This window comes from Perca fluviatilis, chromosome 18 (assembly GCF_010015445.1).
Source record: "Perca fluviatilis chromosome 18, GENO_Pfluv_1.0, whole genome shotgun sequence".
NCBI classification, from domain to species: Eukaryota; Metazoa; Chordata; class Actinopteri; order Perciformes; family Percidae; genus Perca; species Perca fluviatilis.
In genome coordinates this window covers 27,026,503-27,049,352 of record NC_053129.1, presented here as the reverse complement: position 1 = coordinate 27,049,352, position 22,850 = coordinate 27,026,503, and the positions used below count along the sequence as shown (strand labels likewise).

General features: G+C 40.3%; 1 protein-coding gene across 1 annotated transcript; it reads right to left on the bottom strand.

The window, feature by feature from the left end:
• Positions 1-12,675: 12,675 nt before the first annotated feature.
• On the bottom strand, positions 12,676-21,248 carry LOC120546215 (sterile alpha motif domain-containing protein 12-like). The gene is made up of 4 exons (XM_039780992.1): positions 21,154-21,248; positions 15,544-15,684; positions 13,877-14,017; positions 12,676-13,193 (listed from the first exon to the last, which is right to left on the bottom strand). The coding sequence occupies exons 2-4, from the start codon at positions 15,662-15,664 to the stop codon at positions 13,177-13,179; spliced, it is 279 nt and encodes a 92-aa protein (XP_039636926.1). The 5' UTR covers positions 15,665-15,684; positions 21,154-21,248; the 3' UTR covers positions 12,676-13,176.
• Between the last annotated feature and the right edge of the window lie 1,602 nt (positions 21,249-22,850).

Sequence of the window (22,850 nt, the reverse complement as noted above, 5' to 3'; positions counted from 1 at the left end):
AGATACCAACTATAAAACCAGAAATTAAATGTTATATGCTGAACAAGCTTCTCAAAAACAGAAAACTTAGACACTCCAGTACCCCCTCCAGTACCCCCTCTGTACTGGCTTACACTTGGACTGTTCCAGGTCCTCCCCCCTATAAATTACTCCGGACTCTGTCACTTCCTGTTTGCCGCTTCGACCCAGCACCCTGCTTGAAAATGAGAACAGGTGAATGAGACATTTTGATGACCTTGGGTAAATCCATTAACCTAAAATAAATGACTTGAAATGAACTGTGTATGTGGTGTATTTATCAAATCATGCTTTCTACTCTTTCGACTAGTACTTAAATACATTGAAAGGAAATAACATGAATTGACAAGCCATGTGTCCGTTGATGCTAGCCCACATGCTAATGGTAATGCTAATGCTACCAGTCATTTGCTAATGCTCATGCTAGGATTAGCTTAGCATGCTAGGACCAATGCTACCACTGGCTTAAATGAAGGCATAGGGTAACCCCATGACAGGAAGATGTTTTCCAGACCCACAATACAGAGATCTCTCATCTCAGGGGGACATGAGGGAGGGAACGGCCATTAACCCTTGTGTGGTCCTTCGGGTCCCAGTGACCCGAAGGACAACACAAGGATTATGTACTTCCGTTTACTTTGTTGAGAATTGCTCTCTAAACAAGGGTTAATACAGCACCTTAGTTCTTGTTTGTACAGCATTTTGGTCAGCTTAAACTGTGTTTAAATGTGTTCTAGAAATAAACTTTACTTACTTACTTTACAAGAAACAGGGTTTAGAGAGCAATTCTCAACAAAGTAAAGGGAAGTACATAATCCTTGTGTTGTCCTTCGGGTCACTGGGACCCGAAGGACCACACAAGGGTTAAAAAATACTACCGTGTTTCTACTGATACAAAGCTTAATGCTAAATCGGTGTAGTATCCCTTTAAAGGCAGCAGGAGCCCATCCTCTCCGCTTTTTTTTTTCTCTTTTTTTTCCTCTCCCTTTTTTTTTTTTTTTTTTTTTTTTTTTTTTTTTTTTTTTTTTTTTTTTTTTCCTTTGTTTCACTTCATTGCTTCCAATACAGAGAAGATAAATCAAGTGTCATGAGTCCATTGATGTGAGGGGGAATAGATGGGCCATTTGTTGGCAAAACTCATTTTCCCACTTCCAGGTAATAAAGTACACTGGGTTGTGTTTTTTCTTCTTCTTTTTTTGGCTGTAGCTTTCGCATCCCTTCCCGTGTCACTCGTTTTTTCCTGACAAATGGGTGTGTTTGGTAGCAGACGGTCATAGTGATTGAACGCACGCACGCACACATCCACACACACATCCACACATTTCCGGTCTGGCCTTGTTTGCCAGAGGCACCTGCTGTAGCCTGTGAACAGGTGCACTCTGCTAATAAACTTAGCAGGAGCACTGAATCTGCTTTTATTTAGCTGTCTCTATTATCCCTCTACCCATCTCTTTTTTCTTTTTCTTTCCCTCTGTTTACTCCTAACCAGGTGCATCACTTTACCACACCCTAAGCCAAAATATGCATCAACTGAAACCTGGCTGAAAATCAACAATTTAGAAAATGTACAGACAGAGAAGAAGCTGTAAGCGAGCTGTAATTAACACCCATTTGTATCCATCAGTGTGTCATCACATTACTGTATATATAAGGCATACATACTGTTATGGAAAAACTCAGGAGCAGCTCGACTCTGGATACGTAAAGTAAACATAAGTAAAGATATAACACATACGTACTACCGGCACATACGGGTACTTCGCTAAAAGTCAAGGCCGCGCTGCGACCCCTTTTGGGTGATAGAAAACAGACGATCCCATAGAAGTCAATGAAACTTGACGTGTGTTTGGATCCTAATTTTGACAAATGTGTGTGGATTTTTTTCTTGTTAAACAGATGGTTTGTTTTACACACGTCTACTGTGTATTGTGTGATTTTGCCTGAACCTGAGCATTCACAATCTCTTAATAAACTAAAGTTGATCGCCGTCATGTCCCCTCAGGCTTCCCCCGTACATCAGTAGATCAATGACCCAACACGGTGGCCGCATACTTCTTATGTAGAAATACATATCTGATTAAATCACTATTGTTAGGCTGAGTGTCGTCTGTAATTAATCAACCTGTTATTAATAACCAACTGTTCGATCTATAAGCTGAGATTTAGTTGGAGATGACAGTCTGGTGCTGCTAAACTGTTAGCAGCCTCCCACTAAAGCTAACGTTAGCTATCCATCAGTAGTGTCACCAGCATCATTTACCACACTGACTGAGAATATTCACGTTTCTTATGAGCCTCATATATCAGTGTGAAAGTCTCGATTAACCCGCAACACAACAGCTTTTTCAGCATTTTCCTGTTTCTCTCCTGATGTGACAGCGCGATTCTTCCCTCTCATAGGGAGCCTTGGTGATGATCGGTCTGGTCTATAGCCTGGAGCCAAAGCCCATCTATCAGGATCTATTTTAGGACATGGCAAGAGGACAAATCGAAGACCAGGGTTTTTGGATGTATTGTTGGTGCAACAAACTACTCAGCAACTTTTTGGCATAGTTAGTCATTTAAAACGGTTTGTTTAAAGTAAAAGTTTGGAGCGAATTACATTTCCTCTGTCGTTTACGCTGTTGTCGTCTGTGGGTAACGCGGCCCGCTGTCTCTCTCCTACCTACACCGGCCCCACATCCTGTCCCCCCTCCCCTTCTACCTGCCTGTGCACTGCGCATAGCGCTGCTGCACATGAGGAGAGAGGGGAGGGGCTGCTCCTCTGCTCCTCAGTCACAGAACAGAAGAGAGAGGTGACTGTTTTGGTGGCCACAGAAGAGAAATACCTTGCGTGCTCGCTGGACAATACAGATTTGTCGCTAGTCGCTTTTGTTAAAAAAAAGTCGCAAAGAGGGTTTGAAAAGTCGCTAAATCTAGTGACAAAGTTGCTAAATTGGCAACACTGAGCGGGATTTTTTTTCCCCAGAAAGGGACGTTTATTTTTATTTTTTTATTGACAAAATGCAGTTTACAGAGAATCAGTTAAGCAATAATAGCACGCGAACATCAAGTGCACAAACTTATGAAGATAAAAAAAATAGACATTACAAACAAAACAAAAAGTACAAGAAGACATCAATTTACAGTAAGTCAGAGGTTTCAGGGGAAAAAAAACTACAGTTTCCACAATTTTTTTTTTGTTATCCAACATTCTAAATGACTTCAGTTCTTAAATTCTATGAGAAAAGGTACAAAATTAGGAGATGAGTTAGAAAATGTCTGCTTGTTAATATAGAATTTTTCATACAGAATAACAAAATGAATTAGATACTCAAGAGCACTACTTGAATTATCGTAGAAACAGATGATATCTTTAAAGGAATACGCCATCGTTTGTTGAAATAGGGCTTATCACGGTCTCTCCTAGCTTTAGATAGGTGGGCCAATGCATTTTTTGTCTCAGTGCAAGTAATTAGGTTGTTTTTTTGTCTTTTGTTGGCTCACTTTTACTCACAACATGCTAACCAGCAACATAGGATTCCATTCACTACGCTTAAGCTAATTGTTGCGCCAGACAAAATGCACACAAAACAATGCATGCACACATATTAAATAGCGGGAGACCGTGATAAGCCCTATTTCAACAAACGGTGGCGTATCCCTTTAAGGTTAAAGGAGTAGATAACCCCAGAAAGGGGCGTGGTGATGAGACCTTCCCTCGGGTGACGTATTGCCGGTAGTACGTATACAGTCATGTGCGTAAATTTCATCTAACAGATGGGGGCGACAATGAACATAACATTTCTTAAGAGCAATTAATGAAGGGGACACAAATAATACATACAAAATTGTACTTGTATAGGATATGTGTAGTTGTGGAACTCCAGTAAGGGTTAGGGTTAGTAGGGTGGCAAAGCTATTTTATTTACTTTAAACATTGGATGAAGTGACTCTTTTTCTTTAATACAGATGATGCTGAACTGAGAACAGAGCCTCCGAACAAGCAAGCTAAGTAACTAGCCAGCCAGCTGGCCACTTAATTAGTAAAGTTTAACAACGTAATGTTCATTCATGTACTCTTGTCACAACGTAGAAAAGCACAGCGCTCTCGCCAGATGAGTGACTTTGTTCGGCTCATTTTCTAACCAGTGTGTAGCATGAAAGCACAGTGGGTGGAATTAGCAAGCTAGCTACGTAATTAACTATCCATCAAGCTACCAAACAAGCTAAGTAACTTCATAACTGCTAACATAGCGGACTCATGGAAAAATACATCATTATTTTGTCATGACGAATTTACTAATGACTCAGCATCATCTGATTTAGAGAAAATAATCAATTTATCCGATGTTTAAAGTGAATAAAACAGCCTTGCCAGCCTACTTACTGACACAATTTGATCTCTCCCACGACGAGTCCCACTGGACTTCTGTGTACCGTTATAACGGGAGAAACCAAGCAGTGGACCAAACCACTGTGAACCCGAACACCTCAGCACAGAATGAAAACAATGTCAGTCTGACCATACTGCAATAGAGCCTATCCTTAGGTGTGTGCGTTTATTCAACTATGTCTTCCCTAGACACTTTTGGGACCGTGGGAGACAGAGACACTACCATACATAGATCCTGCTTCACCTGCCTTAACCCATTTTTTATCCATACATGTCCATTCTCACCTGGAGGGATGGTTTGACTGAATGTGTGGACATTTTTCCGGTTACGCCACATTGATCACTGCTGAATGGAAGAGTCTCAGGAGGGAAAAGCTTCAGGCAACTGGATGTCTCTTTTTTCCCATGTAATTCGATTGCTAAGAAGCTCCATAACAGAAATCCAATTTGAATGAAGCTGGGAACATTTATTGAATCTCAAAGATTTGGACCATTTTACGTCTATAAGGATACACAGAAACCAGAGTTTTGACAAATTTGCCGGCTTAGAACGCAATCTTGTCCAGAGTTGGCATTGGCCACGAGAAGCTTGCCGTGGGCCTAACATACAGCAGTAAGAGTGCTATTAAACTTATTAACTACATCCTGGGCATTTAAACGCAAAACTTCCTATTCACAACCCTGCTCAGTAACTCCAATATCTAGTTACCTTTTGCCTATAATTGTTGTTGATCGTTCTTGACCTCCTCCACAATCAGGTCTGCCTTGAGCCTCACTTTTGGTGCAGGTTAGAAATTCAATGTTTTGCTCAGCAGAGTCGACTGCTGCAGGAGCTGAAGCCTCCCTCTGAAAACACACTCCACCACCTACTCGTTCTGCATCTTGACTGAATAAAGGCTGCAAATAAATATATGTTTGAAAGCAGATATTTGTCAGACGCCGTGTTTCACATTTCGTAGCTCGACAGTTGGTTACCTACAGGCTGCGGCAGGCGGCTAGGAGTGATTTTTAAACAAGCACAGACTCAGACAAAATTTTATAAATGTGATGTGGTGTTTGGTTGCTCTCAAGTGACAGTTTCACTTGTATTGTAAAATGCTTGCATGCACAGGCAATTTTACACAAACACACACACACACACACACACACACACACACACACACACACACACACACATGCAGCAAGAGGTATAGATGTATGCACAAAAATGAGCACATTTATTGTTCAAATGCACACGTACGGTGGAGTGTGTGAGTTGTGAAACTGGGTATGGTGTTGCTCTGCCTGCCAGGGCTAAGCAAAGCAGCATGAAAATGAATGTGGTTTTTGGAAGGTTTTCTCACAGGGGAATAATATAATTACTATTTCATTTTACAACTCATAAAATAAATAATAATCTGCACTGTGACTGATACAATAACATCTCTGTGAAAGTCATAGCATGGATGTTTTGGGCAAGGGCCTTCCTCCGTATGCTAAAAACAATAAATGAACCAAGCATAGGTGAGATTTATAAACAGATACAGTAATCCTATAATCCATACAGATGGTTTCACCTTATAAATATAATTTTACAATAAGACAAGAGATTCTTCAAAAAATTGCTAATAAAAGTCACAGAAATCACAAAAAATAAATCATGTACAACAAGATAAAACTAATTTCTCATTTAAACCTTCATGGATACCGATTTTTAAATAATCAATCCAACAAAAAAAACTCATATTTTATGTTGCTTGTGCTTGTGCACTGTAGGCTACTATAGTAGCTTAGCCCTGTAAAGCTATGTTAGCTTAATGTGCCCTGTTTCATTATGTTAGCTGAATAGCCTTGATAATGTTAGCTTCATGTTCTGTTGACACTTGATTGCCCGTAGCTAGCATCTGTAATGTTGCGTTAGCTTTTGTGCCCAATAAGCTGACATTTGACAATAACTACTAGACCCACCAATGTTATGTTAGCTTTGTACCATGTTAGCTAACATTAGACTGTTGGTAGCTTTGCACTGCTGGTTTTAGCTTCAGGGCTCTCAAGTGTCACGCATTGAGCGTGACAGTCACTCATTTCGGTCTTTTGTCACGCACTCCCGCCACACATTGTATTTCTCACGCGGAAAAACTATTTAAAATAAATTGAATATGCCGCAGCACCCAAAATTTCTCTGCCCGCGCCGCTCTCACTATCGAACCAGCAGGAATCAAGCGCATCTCCCCTGGAGTTCTTAGTCGAGCCTGCCACTTATCAGCCAATCAAAAAAAAGAAAGTGGCTACACAATAGCCAATCAGAAAATAGCACTATTGTATCTGGGTAAGATTTAATGCAACAGCCAATGAAAAAAAAAGCATAGAGCAGCGTACAGACACGTCCCTAAACATTCGCTCAATCAGAGACCAGAGACCCAAACGGGGCTCTGTGTCTGTCAGACGGTCTGAGATCTACCGTCTCAGCAGAGCAATCACGTTAATGCACAGCAGATTATTTTCTGAAATATATTGACTATTATAACTTTAATTTTCTCAAAATATCACGACTCCTCCAAAACTCAGGTAAAACAGATATATTTTGAATGTGCACAACGTTTTGAACATGAGCAGAAATCTTGCTCAAACAATTCTGTTTATCAATTCATTAAAATGAATGAATGTATCATTGACGTGAATAATTGTCATATGCACATTTAAGGAGGTTAAATCCTCAGCAAAAGATGCAAAAGAAAAGGGAAGAGTAAATGATGCTAGGCTACATGTGTGCTGATTCAGATTTAATTAGGAAATCTGATCTACAGGAGAATAAATAGATGAAAGCAATACAGAATGCCTGAGAGCCTTACTGCCATATATTCCATTATGTTTTTATATTTGGATAATAATCTATGTTTACCATTACATAAAGATTTCCAGCATGAATTGATTCAGAAAAAGGTATAAATAGGTGCATAAAAATTCACCAGAATGCAGGAAATGAAGAGTTTAATGCTCAACATTTTTTGGGGGAGGACCCCCATACCCCCTCTTATCATAAGTCACCATGCCATGCGGAAATTGAATAAATACTTTGTATTTGGTTGAATTGTCAGTGCCATGTGTCAAATCTTTTCTTTTGTAAAAACAAAAACACTAATAATAATAATAATAATAATATTAATGAAACACCCCTACTCCTGCGACTCGTCCAACCCGCCACCAATCTATGATCTTTTTTTGTGTGTGTGTGTGGGGGGGGGGTCACTCTTGCCTGTCTTCAAAACTTGAGAGCCCTGTAGCTTTGTGTCGTGTTAGCTGACATTAGTTGGTTGGTGGTTTTGCTACATTCACCTAACAACTTTAAGTTGAAAAAACTTTAAATGTCAAAAATATTGGAAACTTCTGCTACAATAACACCCAGTTGGCAAAAAAGGACCAAAGAAGATAAAATAATTCAGTGACAAAATTGCTGCTAATCAATAATTGCAGTTACATCTAAAGGAAATCCAATATAAAAAATAATACAATCTTCAAATTTGTTTGTAAAATTCCCCTTAACCAATAGAAATATATAATATGCTAATAAATAACGTATTTAATTTGATTCATCCCGTGTGACAAAGCTAGCAATAGTGGTAAACATCTTGACACATCTTGAATGTAATGTTACCTATGCCAATTTTCTTAGCGTCGTGCCCTGTCCCGTTAGCGTGATATGTCAGCAGCTCCAGTCCACTAATGTTAGCTGACATTTGCAAACTAGCAGCCAAGAATGTAAATAGATCACTCTCTAATCCTTGTCACCACCAGCAGTTTTCACAGAGGGGGAAACCAACTGATGTTTCAAAGTAATGCCAACGGCCAATTTTCAAGGTGTAACAGAAACATAACGTGACAAATTATTGCTCCCAGGGAGTCATAAGTAGAGCTGATAGCGTTACTTTTCAAATTATTACTGTTAAGATGCAGAAGCGCCAGCAATGTTGTGAAGTGAAGTAAGCAGCAGATTCCTGGCAGGCCTCCTAAACTTTCACATCCCCTCTGAACTTACACTGAACTTCTCTATTTTCCATCCTGACGCTAACTCATTTTTCTTCCAGAAACTATTGATCGTTCTTTCTCTGGTGCAGCTATGAATAAATCACAAGAAAGTGACAGAGAGGCTGCTGTGGCTGGCAGACGCTGAAGGAATGAGGGGGAGGAGGAGGCTCTCAGCTGGCCTGTTTGAAACGCATGATGCCTGGTCGCCATCACAGCTGCAGTGTTGGCCTGGTTGTATGAAACAGTGGAAAAAAGACAGATTTTTGTGGATTTATCCCTCAATCTGTGTTTCTCTGAAAGAAAACAGGACCGAGGTAGAAATCAAGTTGACTAACTCCAATAGTGGTGTGTGACAAAACAGTATCTTAGATGAATGTCCTATCAAATGGGCAAAAAGAGCGGAACGTAGTCCTTTCCTTGAATCCGGGCTGATTAAACCCGCTGCAGATGTGAGGAGATACTGGGTCAGTATCCCCTCGGATCCCCTTTGTATATCAGAAAGATATAAAATGTCCCAGCTCAATCTCGACCAGCGAGGTGACGCTGGTTAAGCTAGTCCGGACTAGTGCACCTCCTGTCAGTAAAATGGATTACCGTGGAAAGCAAAGAAACACAAACGTCGACAGCTTTTATCCTTCCTCCACCTCCTAGTGGCGGGGTGGTGCATTCAAAGGCCCGACAGCCAATGGGAAAAGCGCAACCTTGTCACAGGTGTGAAGCAGTTCTTTGTCTCACCACCAGTCTGCCTTGCCCTCCTCGTGTTGAAGGTAGAATCTCCATTTTGGCGACTCTGCTTCCAAGTGGCGGCCTGTAGGAGTTTGAAGAAACTGGCTTTGGGATTCACATGTAGGCCAAGATCCTTTGTCTTGCCTTCCCTGTGTCCTTTGTCTCTGCAGTCAGCTCAATCTGAGCCATTTTTGGTTAAAATCAATGTTTAACCCCCTGCTTGGTCCCAACACCCTTTTTCTGTTTCAACATAACCATGCATGAAGCCAGATCCATGAAGAAATGGTTTTCTGAATTTGGTGGGGAAGAAACTGATCTAAACCCCCATTAAACGACAACTGTGAGTCGGGCCTTTTTGTCCACCATCAGTTTCCAAATTACTAATGATCTTGGGGTGAATGGGAGCAAATACCTGCAGCCAGATGCCAAAATCTCACGCCAAAAAGTAGATTTGTGTCACGTAATTTTAAGGGGGCCACATTCTTTGTTCAGGTGCCCATGTAGTTTTGCAATACAGTGTATTCAACGCATTTAGTCGCTTTTTGTAATACAAATGCAACTTCTAGTCATTTTACCTTATGCACATACATACAATCCAACCCACTGTTGTGGTGTGAGTCTCTAAAAGAGGACATATCTTAAAATAAGCTGAATTTGCATTTGTGTATTTAGCGTCTGAGTTTACCTTCTGGCTCTGACGTCAGGGTCAGTGGTGTATTTTATCACCCCCCCCCCACACACACACACACATACACTCACTATCAGTGAGGTGGATTTAGGTTTGTGCTGAGTGAGCGTTTCCCCAGCCACGCCCCGCCAAATCAAATGTCACACCATCTCCTGGGGTATTAATCTCACACACACACACACACACACACACAAAAAAAGAGAGGAAAGGTCACTTGATAGGAGGTTTGGTTTACTGGAAACATCTATATAATTGCGCTCACACTCCCACCACCAGGTTTAAGTTTTCATAAGCATATTGTTTATTTTCCTTAACAGCAGTATACCTCATTCGCAGAGTGCAAGTGCATGTTTGTAATTTTATACAAATTATACAATTATCTTTTTTCTTGTATTTCTTTGTTTCTCACTGACTCACTAGCAGGTCAGTCCTTACAAACTCATCCTGTGCAGCTAAATATGTTCAACCCCAACAAACTTTATTTTAAATTCTAGTGGAGAATTTAGGGAACGTGTATAAAATGACAGAATGAGAATAGATTTTGAATATGTCTATTTGATGGAATGGTGTAGGAATTAAAAACATAAGAGTCTTGGCTTTGAATATTTTGCTCAGTGTAAACATCATATAGAATCAATTATGAGCTGAAACAAGCTGACAATATACAGCATATAATGCTAAAAGACAGTATGGAACAAGATGGTTTTAGAAAACGTATAAGCTACTTAAGGAGGAAAAAGAGAAAGTGGTTACTTTGTTTTCTTCATTGCCAGTTAATAGTGAAGAGACATCTTTAAATCCCAAGTTCGTTCACTTTGTTTTATATTTTCATCAGGTGTGTCTTCTTGAAGCTGTGGTAGCTAAGGCCCCTAAAAGTGTCACTGTGAAAGTGTGAACTTCATGGATTATGATCAGACTGATATGACTGATGCCACGTAGTTTGATTACATTTTTTACTGCACTGTTCATCAACACTACACCTGCTGTCTTTGGAGTCTATGGCATATTGATTTGGGCAGCACACAAGTATGCATAATGTTTTTTTTATTATTATTATTATTATTATGACCTTTTAGTTTTAAGAGTCCTAGATCTTTCTTTTTCTTTTCTTTCAAGCCATACAGGAACAAAGTTACAGGGGAACACTGGAAGTGTGTGAGAGGCATGAGGCTGCAGCTGTAAAAGCAGAAAGAAGACACACAAGTGGCAAGATTGTGTTGCCAAGGCAGCATTTTTTATTCATCCAAGCATACTGTAGCATTGCTATGAAAAAAGGTTCAGAAATAATGACCTTTTACTGTATGTAATAAAAACTTTGAGTGGTAGTGATGCCTACAATACACATTAAAAGTAGGCTTACATAAATGAAGGAAAAAGGGCATTATATCAAATAGGCATCTGAAAGTTTTAGGACCACTTGCATAAGATATTTACAAGTTATAAAAAAAAAAAAAATAAAAAACACCCCCATCCTGTGTTTACTCCGATGTCCACACCTGAAAACCCTGACCGACCAGGCGAGCAGAGTCAGGCAAGTCCCGATGAGGGACTCATAGCCACCTGCCATCACCGTCCAACGTCAACCACATGAGCACAACTTATATATATTTATCATGGTGCTAGAGGAAAAATATACAGATTACAATTCATCCTGAGGGGGACGTGAACATCTGTGCCAATCCATCCAGAAGTTTTGAGACACTTCCCCTCAAAACCACCAATGTGGACCTAATGGCACTGGAGGAAAAGTCAGTGGGTCACCAAAGTCCGTAGGAGTCATCCTCTTCTCCTCTATCCACTTATTCTGGTTTACTGAATTATCTTCGTAGGTTTGACCATTTTTTTTCAGTTCGCTTGTAGAAAAAAAAGCCCATCAGAATTTCCAATGACACAAAGTATCATCTTCAAATGGCTTTTAGTCCTAGCAACAGTTCAAAGTCCAAAAGTATATAATTTACAATGATGTTAAATATAGCAAAACAGGAAATCTTCACATTTAAGAAGCAAATGTTTGGCATCTTCTGCTTGATATATGGTCATTCATTTTCTGTCAAGATTTTGCCAGAATATTTTCTCCAGGAAACCCCAACAAGAAAGCTGAAAGAAGAACAGCTTATTATTGGTTATTTCACTTAGGACCGTCTGCACTGTGTTGACAATAAACGTGTTTGATGGGAATCGTGAATGCATACCTGTCAAGTATCCCGTTTTGGCCGGGAAAGTCCCGTATTTTCCCGTAAATCTCCCGTATTATAACCTGCGTTATTAAAAAATAATAATAACCCGGGCCCGAGCGGAGTAAAAAAAAACAAAAAAACATTTGAGCTCTGTCACTAGCCTCGCGATAACTGCCACCTGCAGTAGCCTACTACAGGTACTGTAGGTGGCAGTTGTCGCAAGGTTAGTGTGTGAGGTCAGATGATGAGTGACAACGCAAGGAAGAAAAAAACAAAACAAAACTTATGAAGGCTTTACTATGCATTCCCCATAGCAATGCAAGTTCAGAAAGGGTGTTTAGCATGGTACGAAAGATTGTTACAGAGAATGACGTTAGACCAAAGAACTGTTTGCGCTCTACTCTCATGTAAAATGAACCGCTCTGGCCCCGCCCACAAATACACTCCTTCCAAAACAGTCTTAAAGAATGCAAAGTCTGCAACAAATTTGTACAATAACTCACTAAAAGAGTAAAGAAAAGTTATGTGAAATGAAAAGAAAAACTGTAAAAGAAAAGCAATATGAAATGAAAAGAACGTGTGGAATGAAAATAAAATGTAAATGTAAAGACAAGCAATGTTATAAATTGTAAATGTTTTCAGCATTCTGCATCAACTGGTGATTTCAGCTTTCTTGTACACCTGTCCTAAAATGTAAGGGATACTGGAGCTTGGTTGGGGTGGTGGGACTGCTCGCGGTGGGCGCCCGAAAATTTCCCTTATTTTCAAATCCAAAACTTGACAGGTATGCGTGAATGTCTGTAGAAAGTTTCATTACAATTCATCCAGTAGCTGTTGAGATATTTCAGTCTGGACCAAAAATGGTTTGACATAGATAAAACCATTTCGTGATACACTGATGGGATGTAAACCCACTTTAGAGATAGACAGAAAACAGAGACGAATGGACAGTAGAGCTCAGAAAAAGACACTCAGACAAAAACTAATCCCATCCATCTGCACAGGTCAGATTTCACACAGGAAATGGGTTTCTTTCTCTCTTCATTCTTCATTGATTCTTCTTTCACTTTCACCTTCTCTTGTTGTTTCCACACTCCCACTGTTCTCCCTCCTTCACATGGATGAATGAATGGATGGAAAATTTGAAAAAAGTAAGCCGCATTCCTCCTGAAGACATTTATTCTCTGCTATAGAGAAAAACACTCTGCAGAGCAGAAAAGAGAACAAATAAAATAAAAGTTAGCAACTGGTTTCTTTCTGTGGACACAAATGCTACACAATAATTAAAATGTAAAAAAAAAAAAAAAGAGGTTTTTCTATTTTGGCAGATTTAGTTACATTTTTAGTAAATGCTGGTGACATCAAACATGTTTTTATAATACATGGCTAAGTTTGATTGGGAGGGAAACAAACCTGCCAGAAGATGATTAATATCCTGCCAAATGAGTTCATACAAAGCTAATTAAGACTATCAGCTCCACACAACTCCCTCTGTATTTCTCAGTATGACTATGTTCAGAAGATTGTGGCGTCCGGCGACTTTTGCGTGCAGAAAATCGAGCGAAGATAATGACCTCTTCTGAAGAGTCCATCATGTGTTTTTAATCCTCCGTGTCCTCCTTGGCTACCAGCAACTGTGTGGGGGAGGGGTGGGGGTGGTGCGGGATCCGAAGGCTTGTATCATGTGGACGCGCCGACAGTGTGGTTGTCATTACTTAGAATTCCTCATGGGGGGTCGACAGAAACTACGCACTATAGCTTTAAGCCATATTACGATATTATGATATCTAGTCTGATATCACGATGTCGATATATTGCCCAGCCCTGCTATTCTATGAGTTTGGCACTCAGCTGCACCCTGAAGACAAAGTCATTTGGCACTCTTACCAGAGCAGATTTCACTGAGTTCATTGATTTCTTCATGAACTCTGAGGAGGAGGAGGCCCTGCAAGATTTCCTGCTGCTGTTCCTCAGCCTCCACCCCGAGTAGCTCCAAGTGATGGTCCTTTAGTCTCAGCAATGCACGCCCTGGAAGAGAGGTGTCCATGTGGGAGTAGTCATTCATCCCCAAATTGGATGTGTGAATCAAAAACATAGTAAAACCAAACCTTATTGCACACATTCTAAATCTAAAAAAAGCGGAAAAATGAACGTCCTCTTGACAAATGGATCTTCTCATCTAACAATGAAGTTGAATATAATGCCTTATGCCGACCTTACACCAAACGACTTTTAAAGCAATGTCACTGTCGCAGACTGCTTTCCTATATCGTAATGACATCCTGAGAGTCTCGACCGTCGTCTCAATCGTTTGGTGTAAGGTGGTCATAAATCTCAGTCCGAGTCAGTCTTGACGTTCCGACAACATCAAACATGTTTGATGCTGTCGTAAGTTTTAAGTCTTGGTAGGGAAGTTAAATCATGTGAACATTGTCAACAACCAAAGGGTGCGCTCCCTTCAGCATCAAACAGGAAGCAGAAAACAGCGAGAGCCAGTGTTGTTTATGGTTGCTATGGTGCAGAGAGCTAAACGCTAAAGAGGAAAAGTTGCCAAAAGTTGCCAATTTCCAACCCTTCTGAAGCGAGTCATCCAACGAGAACTTTACCGGCGGATAAACGCCGACCTCCGCGTAGGGTTTGGCCCGGGTATCGTTCAGAATCTTTCGATCCGGTGCCAATTTCGATACCTCAGTTTCGATGCCGGTTCCTAAAGATACTTTTTTTCGATACCATATGTTTTAAAATCCATTTCAACATCAACAAAAATACATTAAACACAAAGCTTTTATTTTCCACCCCAATTGTGAATTAAAACAGTTATCAAAATTAAAAAAATCTGGTAAAACTGCTCACTCAGAGTAACTAATTAATAAAAGTGCCTTGCTTTGCAAGCTCAGCCTGTCAGTCAGTCATCAGGGCAGCGAAACCACCGTTGTGCCTGCTTGTCTAGTAAGAGGAAGTGTAACGTCAACAGCACCGCGACCGCTTTCGGCTCGCCATTAATATCATATCGCAGCAAACGCTGTCCGCGTGAAGTTATGAAAAACTGTAACCACACTTGAAACCAACCGTGACTCTCTGTGACTTCAACAAAACTGCAGACAGTTTACTCCACCCGCACCTCTCCGTGTGTGTGTGTGTGTGTCTCGGTCGGAGCTCCGCTCTGTGTCAATATGCGGAGAGGACAGATAAGCTTTTGGAACCGAAATTTGGCACTGAAAGACAAATAATTTTTCGATACCATAAAAGTATCGACGTTCGGTACCCAGCCCTACCTCCGGGTACTGCCGCTGTTCATCTGCATGTACGGCAGAACAGAAAATCGGCAAACCTTCCCTTAAGTTACCAGCTAACCCCAGCGGTGGCTAGCTAGCTAGGTTAAATTTTTCAAAACAAGTCTAGTTGTAGTCTTGCAATGTGTGACCCTGCAAGATCCCCAGTCTTTACACATTATGACTGGCTTTAACATTAGATGTGAGATGGTTGTCTTTAGATGTAAGATTGTGTCAGACCGTAGTCTTTTCAAAGTCTGTTTTTAAAGGCAGTAGTTGTACCTGATATAGCGTGCTTGATTATGGCTTTATGGAGCGTGCCCATGTGGGTCGGGTACTGATCCTGCACCCACTCCAACACTTCTTCCACGGACCACGATGACACTCGCTTCGACAGGCCCATCGCTCTGCAACCACATCACCCTGCAAAGACAAAACCACAGAAGTTAAGAACACAGAATCATTGTTCTGGTGTAAAAACATCTTAAAGGTCCCATGGCATGAAAATGTCACTTTATGAGGTTTTTTAACATTAATATGCATTCCCCCAGCCTGCCTATGGTCCCCCAGTGGCTAGAAATGGTGATAGGTGTAAACCGAGCCCTGGGTATCCTGCTCTGCCTTTGAGAAAATGAAAGCTCAGATGGGCAGATCTGGAATCTTCTCCTTATGAGGTCATAAGGAGCAAGGTTACCTCCCCTTTCTCTGCTTTGCCCGCCCAGAGAATTTGGCCCACCCATGAGAGAGAGACATTATTGCTTTCAAACGAGCAAAGTGGCCGTTGGTCAAGGCCACACCCCCACTCTCCACCTTGCCCCCCCCTCTCTCCTCCTCAATAGCTACAGACACAGAAATGGCGCATCCTAAGGAAAGCTCATTGTGGGACTGGCTCTAGTGGCTGTAATTCTGCACCAAGACTGAATTTCAGGAAAGAGACTTCAGATACAGTATTAGGGGACCACTAAGGTCTATATAAAAGAGACTTCAGATACAGTATTAGGGGACCACTAAGGTCTATATAAAAGAGACTTCAGATACAGTATTAGGGGACCACTAAGGTCTATATAAAAGAGACTTCAGATACAGTATTAGGGGACCACTAAGGTCTATATAAAAGAGACTTCAGATACAGTATTAGGGGACCACTAAGGTCTATATAAAAGAGACTTCAGATACAGTATTAGGGGACCACTAAGGTCTATATAAAAGAGACTTCAGATACAGTATTAGGGGGACCACTAAGGTCTATATAAAATAGACTTCAGATACAGTATGAGGGGACCACTAAGGTCTATATAAAGAGACTTCAGATACAGTATTAGGGGACCACTAAGGTCTATAAAAAGAGACTTCAGATACAGTATTAGGGGACCACTAAGGTCTATATAAAAGAGACTTCAGATACAGTATTAGGGGACCACTAAGGTCTATATAAAAGAGACTTCAGATACAGTATTAGGGGACCACTAAGGTCTATATAAAAGAGACTTCAGATACAGTATTAGGGGACCACTAAGGTCTATATAAAAGAGACTTCAGATACAGTATTAGGGGACCACTAAGGTCTATATAAACGCATCCAAAGAGCACCATGTCATGGGACCTTTAAATATTGAATTAGTTCCAGATTTTTTTTTGTTGCCCTTATCACACTCCAAGTGCACCTTGTAAGCTTCTCACTCATCAGGTCTATAGTTGTAAAAGAGTTATTCTGGTTTACTGCATTATTTTCGTAGGTTTGACGGTGACCATTTGTTTGTTTTGGTTAGTTTGTAGAAAAAAAAAAAACATACGAATTTTACACGACCCAAGGTGTCATCTTCAAACAGCTTTTCGTCCTGGCAACAGTTCAAAGTACAAACGTATATAATTGACAAACCCCTTGTGATGTATCAGCTCGTTTTTGAGGGGGTCACAAAATATATCACAATCACATAACATTAGAGTGACAGGAAGAAAAACAATTTGAAATAAAAATAGAAATAAAATGATCAATACGTCAACATACATACAACATAGGGGCGGGGGGAAAAAATCGCTAAAGCATAGTATCGCGATATTTTCCATGGCAGTACTGTATCGCTACACGGACGCCAAGTATCGATCTTTTATTAGATATGTGTTGGTCATTTTGCAGCAATAAAATTGAAGTGACATGAACACACAGAGAAATGTATAATTTTTTAGATAAAACAGTTTTGGGGACATCGTTTGAAATTGGGAAAAATTTGAAGTTGGAGAAAAGGTAATATATTGTTTGAAATCGCAATAATCTCATATCGTGACATAAGCATCATGATATCGTATCGTGAGGCCTCTGGTGATTCCCACCCCTAATACAACAGACACATGCATAAATTGACAATGACAACGACATTAAACATAGCAAAGCAGGCAATCTTCACATTTAAGAAGCAAATGTTTGGCATCTTTTGCTTGATAAATGACCCAGAATTGTTGGTCATTAATTTTCTGTCAAGATTTTGCCAGAACATTTTCTCCAGGAAAACCCAACAAGACTTTGAGCAGAGAAATTCAATGACCGTGAACGTGCAGAAGTCCCTCTGCAGCAGCTTGTGCAGTTTGGCCCCGGGGCACATGAGCTGAGCACATTATTGTCTGCGGTAGACCCTTTAGTGTGAGGAAATGTCATTTTCTCTTGATATCAGACGCTTTGGATTACATTTTCCTTCTCATGCGGTGTCACCAACTTCCTCAGAATAAGCCTATTTTCCAGTGATTAATTCAACAACCTCTTGAACATGATGACAAATAGCTGGTTGAAGAATTCCTCGGAGCTGAAAATAACAGCAAGGTGAAACCAACCAACTCCGACACTCGGAGGTCACAAAAAAGTTTCCTCTACGCCTCCGGTTCTTTTGGCTCTCCTCCCAGCCATATCCTCCTGGGCTGCATTGCTTTAGGGCGAAAAAAAAAAAACTGCTAAACTGTTGGTGACCTTTTCAGCGGGCCAGTCTCGTTATTGGGGTATAAATATAGGAATGTAATTTACTGTGTTAATTAAGGGGGGTGCGCGATTGACCGGGGCTGTAACAAGGTCCCAGCGGAGTAATTGACATACAGAGAGTGAAGACATTTACACACAAAGACAGAGGAAACTTCCCGTCAGCGTCGGGGTGAGTCAAGGGTGTAGAAGAAAATATCACTGTTGTCTTTAAAGTTGGTTTTTTGCCTTAGGACTAAAGCGGGATTTATGTTTCTGCGTTATTATCTACGCTGTGGCTACGTACATAGGTACGCGGAGACCCTACGCCAGACCCTACACCGTAGCCTGACGTGCACCTCTCGAAAAATGTAACTACATATCGCGGCTTGTTAGCGGTTCTCCAACAACCTGTAGGGCTAAAAGTTATAAATATTATAGTAAATATTCGATACCGGTTCCTAAATGAAAAAAAAAACCAAAACTTTTTTGATACCAATTTTATAACACAAAAATACATTTTTAATTGATTTTTCAGCTCCTACTACGTGACTCCTTCTCTGTGTAACATAGATTTTTTTCCTGCCTGCCTCTATGACCTGTGGAGTTAAAAATCACCAGCATTATTAGGTAGTAGGTGGTAGAAGCATGCTGCGTGCTTATTGGCTCACTGATGCTGATGAGATTTACTCTTTAGGTATTGAAATTGGGTTTTGAATGACGAGGCATAACTCGATACTTTAGAGTCAATTCGGTCTGTGCCCAAAAAAAGTATTGAATTTGGTACCCAGCCTTACTTAGTACAGCATTTCCTTTACTATATGACGCCCAAACTGTGTGTATATCTGCAGGGGAATAAAGTGACTGTATATCCAGCTTGCCTTATTTGCGCTGAACCATTTCATTTAAGTTCACGCTGCCCAGTTACAACTGAACCAGGACTTGTAAACAAAAGTAATACACAGTAACAAGCAGGGTGGGAAATTGGCTTTTTATACCATTTACTGGTTGTATGATTCTTCCCCTCGCTACGATATGTAACTGTAACTTTAAATGAACTAATGTTCACAACTTAATCGAAAAAGGTGTGTTTAAAACTATATTAAACACAACCAACAGCTGAAGGGAAGTGCTTTAAGTGTTATTAATCTCACTGAAATATTGCTTCCCCCTCACTTCTCATATGATCTGTTCCTGTTGCAACCTTCTGCTTCTAGTTTGACAGTTTTAGCTTCAGGCCAAGTTAAAGTGACTGTGAAGGCAGTTAAGTTGGTTTTACTTGATTTAATATACAACAACGGAAATGTAAGTACAATGTTGAGGAGTGGTCACAGAAAGGAAAGAAATGTGTGTCTGATGCATTATTATCACCGTGGAAGCTTCGTAAAGGCTTTTTTGTTGGAAAAGATGGGTGTTAATTTCTCAACGTGCCAAGTTTTTATATCACACCAGGGGAGGTGTGTGTGTGTGTGTGTGTGTGTGTGTGTGTGTGTGTGTGTGTGTGTGTGTGTGTGTGTGTGTGTGTGTGTGTGTGTGGAGGGGGGGGGTCCTTGGATTGGATTGTAGAAATGGGCATAATTAGATATTATTTCTATATCAGTGACAATATGATCCCTGAGTTTCAGTATTGATAGCAAAACAATACTTTCTCCAGTACCTTAGGAATTTTAATACATTCCTCTACCAAAAAAAAGCTTATTTAAAAAAATAAATAAATAAGAAAGATGCAATGCTTCTAAAAAAAAAATCTAAAAATAGAAGATGTTGTCTAAACACAAGCAGTCACACAACTTTTTCTCAATAAAATGCAGTCTTAAATTGGGAAAATGAAGATGTAAACCAGAAAAATGTCTGAACAAAGACGAAGTGAAGGACCAACAGAGTTCGGATGGGATTGTTCTCATGCGGTATAATGAACCAAACCGGACCAAATGTTCAAGCAGGACACAGGGGTTCAGGCAGAGGTGTATAGTCCAGGTGCCAGAAAGTAAAAATCCTGCCATGTTTTTGGATCTGCCTCTACATCTAGAACAGGTGTTTTCACTAACGAGCTACCTGGTAGAGGAGCTGGTTTAGTGATGGTTGGGACAGCTGCTGGACAGGATTTCTACTTTCTGGCACCTGGACTATACACCTCTGGGTTCAGGTTACGGGTTGCTTCGTGCATCCCAAGGTGTAATCCTACCATCTTGTGGTGCCTTGCAGAATTACCTCATCTTTTCATCAAGCCTTACAATTTTTACTGTTCAATGGTTTAACTTTCATTAAGCCTAGTTCACATAGCTCTCTAATCTGTAGCTTTTCTCCACTTGGCATGATGCAGTCTAGCCCTGATGCATTATCTCTCCCATGGTTAGGTCTAGGCCAATTCTCTGCTCATAATTCGAACAATGACCGCTTAATTTTGTGTTACCTTTTAGCAAATGGTAAATCTTGAACTCATCAAACGGGACTTCTTACCTTTTGAGAATGAATGTGCTAGAGTTCTGTATAACTTTCCTCGTGCACCACCATATCTGAAACGGTACTGCGTTACACTCACACTGTGCAATGCTGTGTTTAACTGTGATGTAAAAAAAAAAAAACGGACAAAGTGGTGGTAAATGTTAAAATTTAGTTCATAAGTATATTCTTGTAGGTAGATAATGCCGAATTGAAGCAGTTATTCTCAAACGTATTTTCTGTACTAAAGCAGGTGTGTAACTGTCCCGGTAGTTAAAGCCTTGTTAAAATGACAAAAATGTGAATACAATTTGGCGTGTTGCCTTGTGTAGGCCTACATAAGAAGAAAGACGGCCCGGCCGGCCCGCACAGGGGCTTTTACAGTAACCCATCAACAGCTGCCTTTAAATAACATCAAACATCCACAACAGACTGTAGGTAAAACCAAACACTGACATCTTTACAAACTTTATGAAGATTTTTGTTGAGTGATAAGTTATATTTACCTCCGGTCCGGTTTGCTCCTGATAGATAGCCTGATGGGATATTAACGGCGAGTCTGTACCTGTTACATTCGGTTACATTAGGTACATTCCTCTTCCCGGCTCCGCCCACCAAGCATGGGCGCGCTCGACACATCCTTGTTCCGCACTCCCGCTGGCGAAATTATGAATCCTACTATGGCCATGCCAAGACCCGCCCTTCAATCACTACTATTGGCCAGGCGTCCATGCCTATGCAAGGTAACGTAACCCCATTTGTTCAGGTCCTATTCCTCGAGGTGAAATGCATAACCCCCAACCAATCGAGCTGCTTTGTAGGGCGGGTCTTGGCGTGGCCATAGTAGGATTCGTAATTTGACCTCCCGCTGCACAGTAGCACAGCACAGCAGTAGCTGCGTGTGATGCCTTCAGTGATGTCAGAAATATTCCCAAACTGCATGGTACATGCATATGGCGAAAGGCCCAATCATAGGCCTACATCTTGTTTGGATTAAAATTACATGAAAACATTATGAGTAACTGCTATGAATTTTTAAATTTTACCAGCCACATGATAGATTACCATTGCTTTTTTTGGCTGGTGAGTAAAGCAAATTTACCACCATATTTTACCAGCATTTGGCTGGTAGATGGTGCTAATTTTGTACCCTGCTTACATGTGTAAAGTTGTTTTTGCTCCTTTTAAGTTTCATTTTTAGGTTCCCAGGTCTATAAGGGGCCATGAGCACTTCTTTGATATGTTTACATTTATCTTATTGTTTGTTTTTAATATCCTGGTGAAATTATGTTAAATAATATTTAATCTAATTAAGCCCACAATATCTAACATATGCACAATTGTGCTATCAATAATGTAGTTTTGTAGCTTTAAGGCCCCTGATAAACTCCCCCATCCTGCATCTCCATGTAGTTCATTCTATCACAGATACATGTCTTCATTTTATTTTATTTTTATTTTATTGACACATATGAATGTGGGTATGGTATGGTATGTGTATGTATTAGTATATGTATGTGTGTGTGTTTGTGTGTGTGTGTGTGTGTGTGTGTGTGTGTGTGTGTGTGTGTGTATATCCTTTTTTGTGTGTGTTTGCTTTGAGCATCACTGTGCCATAGGGTGAAGGGTGGGGGCTGTGTGGGCATAGAAAGCTGTGCATAATTGTAGAATGAACTTTCAGCTGGGATTTCTTGTGAAATGCAATAAAAAAAATGTATATATGTATGTGTAAATTAAGTTTTGGTATATATATATATATATATACCAAAACTTAATTTTGACACAAGACAGGGCGGGAGGGCCCAAATAACAATGTAGGATCCAACTTAAGGCCCTTACCAGTTCCCTTATATTTTTGTGCATTAGTGTTAGTGGTGCATATTACTGAATAAATCTACAACTAATCAAATGTCAACAAAGCACTCGTCAAACAGTAAACTGCTTTGAACTTGAAGATTTGATTTGAAAATTCAAATGCACACAACTAAAATACTTTTGTTATAGGCTGTAGTTAATTCTGTCATTGGGTTAGACCAATTTAGCACTGGAATGTATGGACTGCGGTGTTTACAACTTCTTGCCTCGATTGGTGAGTTAACGAATGCATCATTTAATTAGGTGTACATGAAAATGCCAAAACATGATTTACTTTGTTACTGTTGTAACTCTAAAACAATGTCAGTATAAAACTATCCAGTCCCGT